The sequence below is a fragment of the Indicator indicator genome, chromosome 4 (genome assembly GCF_027791375.1).
Source record: "Indicator indicator isolate 239-I01 chromosome 4, UM_Iind_1.1, whole genome shotgun sequence".
NCBI classification, from domain to species: Eukaryota; Metazoa; Chordata; class Aves; order Piciformes; family Indicatoridae; genus Indicator; species Indicator indicator.
In genome coordinates, this window is record NC_072013.1 from 37,112,258 (window position 1) to 37,116,054 (window position 3,797).

The following is a 3,797-nucleotide window of genomic DNA, read 5'->3' on the forward strand; positions in this document are numbered from 1 at the left end:
AATAAGCAAAATTAAGTTTTCATGAATGTAAGATTTGCTTTTGCTTTGTCAATTACATCACATCCTGTGAGGACAGGCTGAGGGAGCTGGGGGTGTTCAGCCTGGAGAAGAGAAAGCTCCGGGGTGACCTTAGAGCTGCCTTCCAGTAACTGAAGGGATCCTGCAGGAAGGCTGCAGAGGGACTTCTCATCAGGGTGTCCAGAGACAGGCCAAGGGGAGAATGGTTTGAAGCTGAGGCAGAGCAGGGTTAGAGTGGAGCTGAGGAAGAAGTTCTTCAGTAGGAGGGTGCTGAGACACTGGCACAGGCTGCCCAGGGAGGCTGTGGCTGCCTCCTCTCTGGGGGTGTTGAAGGCCAGGCTGAATGAGGCCTTGAGCAGCTGAGTCTAGTTGAGAGGTGTCCCTGGGCATGGTAGGGAGGTTGGAGCAAATGAGCTCTGAGGTCCCTTCCAGCCTGAGCCATTCTAGGATCCTATGATTACTTTCTAGAGCCCTTCATTCCCCACAAAACTGCACTATGTTTCATTGCCCAGCATGGCACAGTGTGACAAGTGAGAGATGTTCTAAGAGTCAGACGAATAACCAGTCAGAAATAGGGGGTGAGGTGCCAGGGAAGATGGAAGAAGCCACTTGTGTCAGAGTCTAACTCTATTAAAGCTTCTTCAGGACTTTCATAAGGCACAACTCTTTGCATGTTCAATCCCAATCTGTGTTACAGCTCTGTGCTGCTGCAGGAGGACTGACTCAAAAGGAAGATGCTGCTGAGAAGCTCAGCAGGATTGGTCCTGCTCTTACTCTCTCATTGCACTGTGCCAGAGAGTGTTGCAGAGGAAGTGGCTTTGGCCAATGGGCACCTCCTCCCCCAGGGATCCAGCGTGAGGCTGAGCAACAGCAATGAGCAAGGTACTGATGGAGAGAGAGACTGGCTTGGCTGCATGTTGGGGGTTGCTTCAGTCCTCTATTGTGGCATTTCCATCCAGCTCATTGGGAAGTTAGCCCAGCAGAAAGACTGCAGAGTGAACACATTCTGCCCAAAGACCAGAACCTTTAAAACCTTCACTCAGCTGCCACCTAATTCAAGGGCAATGAACAGGTTTGGGGAAAAAATATTTGTGGCATTTTAAGATTATTCTTAGAATAATCATATCTAGATTACACCTGAGACCTCAGCACCTAAATCCCACTGGGATCTATAACTGAGCCATCCCTCTGCCTGCATAGCTTCTGAAGCCCAGCTGGGGAGGGTTTCCAACACACTGAGCAGAGCAGATCCCACCCAAAGAGGAGTGGATTGATTCCTTTTCCTCGTCTGACTGATGGCACTTCAGAGTTTATAAACTGTGCTGTAACAAGTAGCCTGAATGCCATCACCACATCCTGGTCAGCTCTATGTAGAAGGGAGTGCTTCCAGTTCCTGCACTTGCTTCTGAGTCCTGGGCAGGACACTGGCTGGCATCCTTCTCTGCACAAGGAACTGGCTGTGTATGAATTGCTGCATCCAGCAATGTGGATTTCAGTAAATGCTGTTGTGGCTTTTAGGAGCCTCACAGTCAGCTGTAAGCAGCAGAGCACAGTGCCTTAGTCTCAGAGATGCTTGATCCTAGACTAGAACAAGAAAGTACTTTATGGGCAAGTTGCATGAAATCCCCCCAGTATAAATACTTCAGCCTAACACATGGGGTGATCCTAATCCCTCCTTGCCATGCTTCTCACCCTCTGACTCTACCAGAGAAGCAATAAAGGGGAGAGGCATTTTCAGCTCTTTCTCTGCCATTGGTGTTCAGCTCTGCACAGCACTGTAGTTCTGTCTGCAAGCCTTAGCCTGGAGTTGGAGTGACAGGAACTGCTCCTAAGATAATTCTCCCATATCTGTTAGTTTTGTTTCAGCAAGAAATGTGCTCAGAATCTCTCCCTTTTCTGCGTGAACACGTGGCACGTTTGAATGCAGTGGTGTTTGAGAGGCCCAAAGTGTAAAGTGGTTAAAGAGAAATTGGGTAAGGCTTGCTCCAGTAATCAAACACAGTGCTCCAACACATGTCACAGGGAGTTGCAAGCTTGCTGCTTACTCAGCCTGGGAGAATACAGGAGGAGTAGCAGTGGTCTGTTCATCACTTCAGGCTTTTCAAACACACTCCTGTCCAAACTGCAACATCACACTGCTGGGGTGTGCTTTGGGGGACTCCTTAGCACATCCTGCCCTGAAACATTCCCCCTTTAGCTGAGTGGGTGCCCACCAGCTGGGATGCAGTCAGAGTCAGCTTCCAGTCAGAGAGCTCTGAAGGACGGAGCCAAACATCTAACATTTCCTACTGGACCAGAAATTGACTTGAAAACTCTTCCCTTTTTTTTTTTTCTTTCCTGCTCAGACTACCCAAGGGATTGTTTTGAGATCTTTCAGCGCTCCAGAGGCAATGCCAGAGATGGTCTTTATGTCATCCAGCCCAAGGAGGAGCCAATTGTTGTCTGCTGTAACATGCAGGATGGTGGCTGGACAGTAATCCAGCACATTACAGCCAACAGCACGCTGGACTTTGACAGGACCTGGCAGGACTACAAGCATGGCTTTGGCTCTGTCCATGAGAACCACTGGCTAGGGACTGAATACATGCACCAGCTAACCAGCAGCCCTGTGCACTATGTCCTGGGAGTGAAGCTTGTGACCCTCAGTGCTGAAGTCCTCTGGGGCCAGTATGAGCCCTTCCTTGTGGAGGCTGAGGAGTCTGAGTACCGCCTCAGGGTTGGGCTCTACAGGGGCAATGCCACAGATGCCTTGACCCAGGACACCATAGCTTATGTCCACGACAACCAGAAGTTCACCACCAAGGACAGAGACAACGACAACTACTTCCAGAACTGTGCCAAGCTGGAGCTGAATGGGGTTCCTGGGGGAGGCTGGTGGTACAATGCCTGTGCTGGTGCAAACCTGAACCGCAGGAACGCGATCTACTGGCAGCAGGACTGCAGCAAGCAGCACCTCTGCAAGTTTGCCTGGATGATGGTCAGACCCAGCCACCACAGCCTGGCACACCCAGCCAAGCCCTGCTCCTGTCCCAAGCTTGAACTGTAGATAAGCCACCTGCACTTTGAGAGGAACAAGGACTCTCTGTCCAGTGCCCACAGTGAGCTCACCCTGTGTGAGTAACCACGCTAATTAATCCTAATTGAGAACTGAATGGGGGCCTCTGCCAGGCTTGCTGATAGAAAGGCATCCAGGGCTGGACCGGGACACAGACAGCTACCAACCATACAAGTGAGAAGTCACTGGCAGAAAACTGAGGCCTCTATCAGAGGATGTTATGATTAATTTTGCAGGATTTTAGCCATCCTAAGAGTCAGGTCTGAAATGCAGGTTTTGATGTCTTTATGAGATCTACAGGAGCACACCTCAGAAGGTTCTGCTCCAGCAGCACTGGGCACTATTGACCTCCTGTGGCTGCACATCTTCACACCCCATGCAGGCAGGACATTCCCAGTCAGGCACCTCTGCATTTAGGAGATGCACACTGGAGGAGTTTGGGTACCATAAGGCAGCACCAGGCCTCTTCACCTGTAGTGAAAGGTACTTAATATAGAGAATTGGAATTGGCCTCATCGTCCACGGTTTCCTTCCCCCTTCACTGACTTTTTTCTTCTTCTCTACTTGTCAATGATCCCATACACAGTGAAGTGTTCAGCAGAGGCTTTTCTTCTTGTGAGAGTGTCCAGAGCCAATGGGATGTCAGCTTTCCCATCTGACGTTAGTGACCCAAAGCTTGCAGCTCCCCTGACTTTCTCCCCAAGCAGCTGTGTAAACACGTGCC

The 3,797-nt window shown here is 50.2% G+C and overlaps 1 protein-coding gene across 1 annotated transcript; it reads left to right on the top strand.

The window, feature by feature from the left end:
• Positions 1 to 752: 752 nt before the first annotated feature.
• LOC128966813 (fibrinogen-like protein 1-like protein) lies at positions 753 to 3,064 on the top strand. Its single transcript, XM_054380671.1, has 2 exons — positions 753 to 900; positions 2,364 to 3,064. Exons 1-2 carry the CDS (start codon positions 753 to 755, stop codon positions 3,062 to 3,064), a joined length of 849 nt encoding a protein of 282 aa, XP_054236646.1.
• Positions 3,065 to 3,797: the final 733 nt, after the last annotated feature.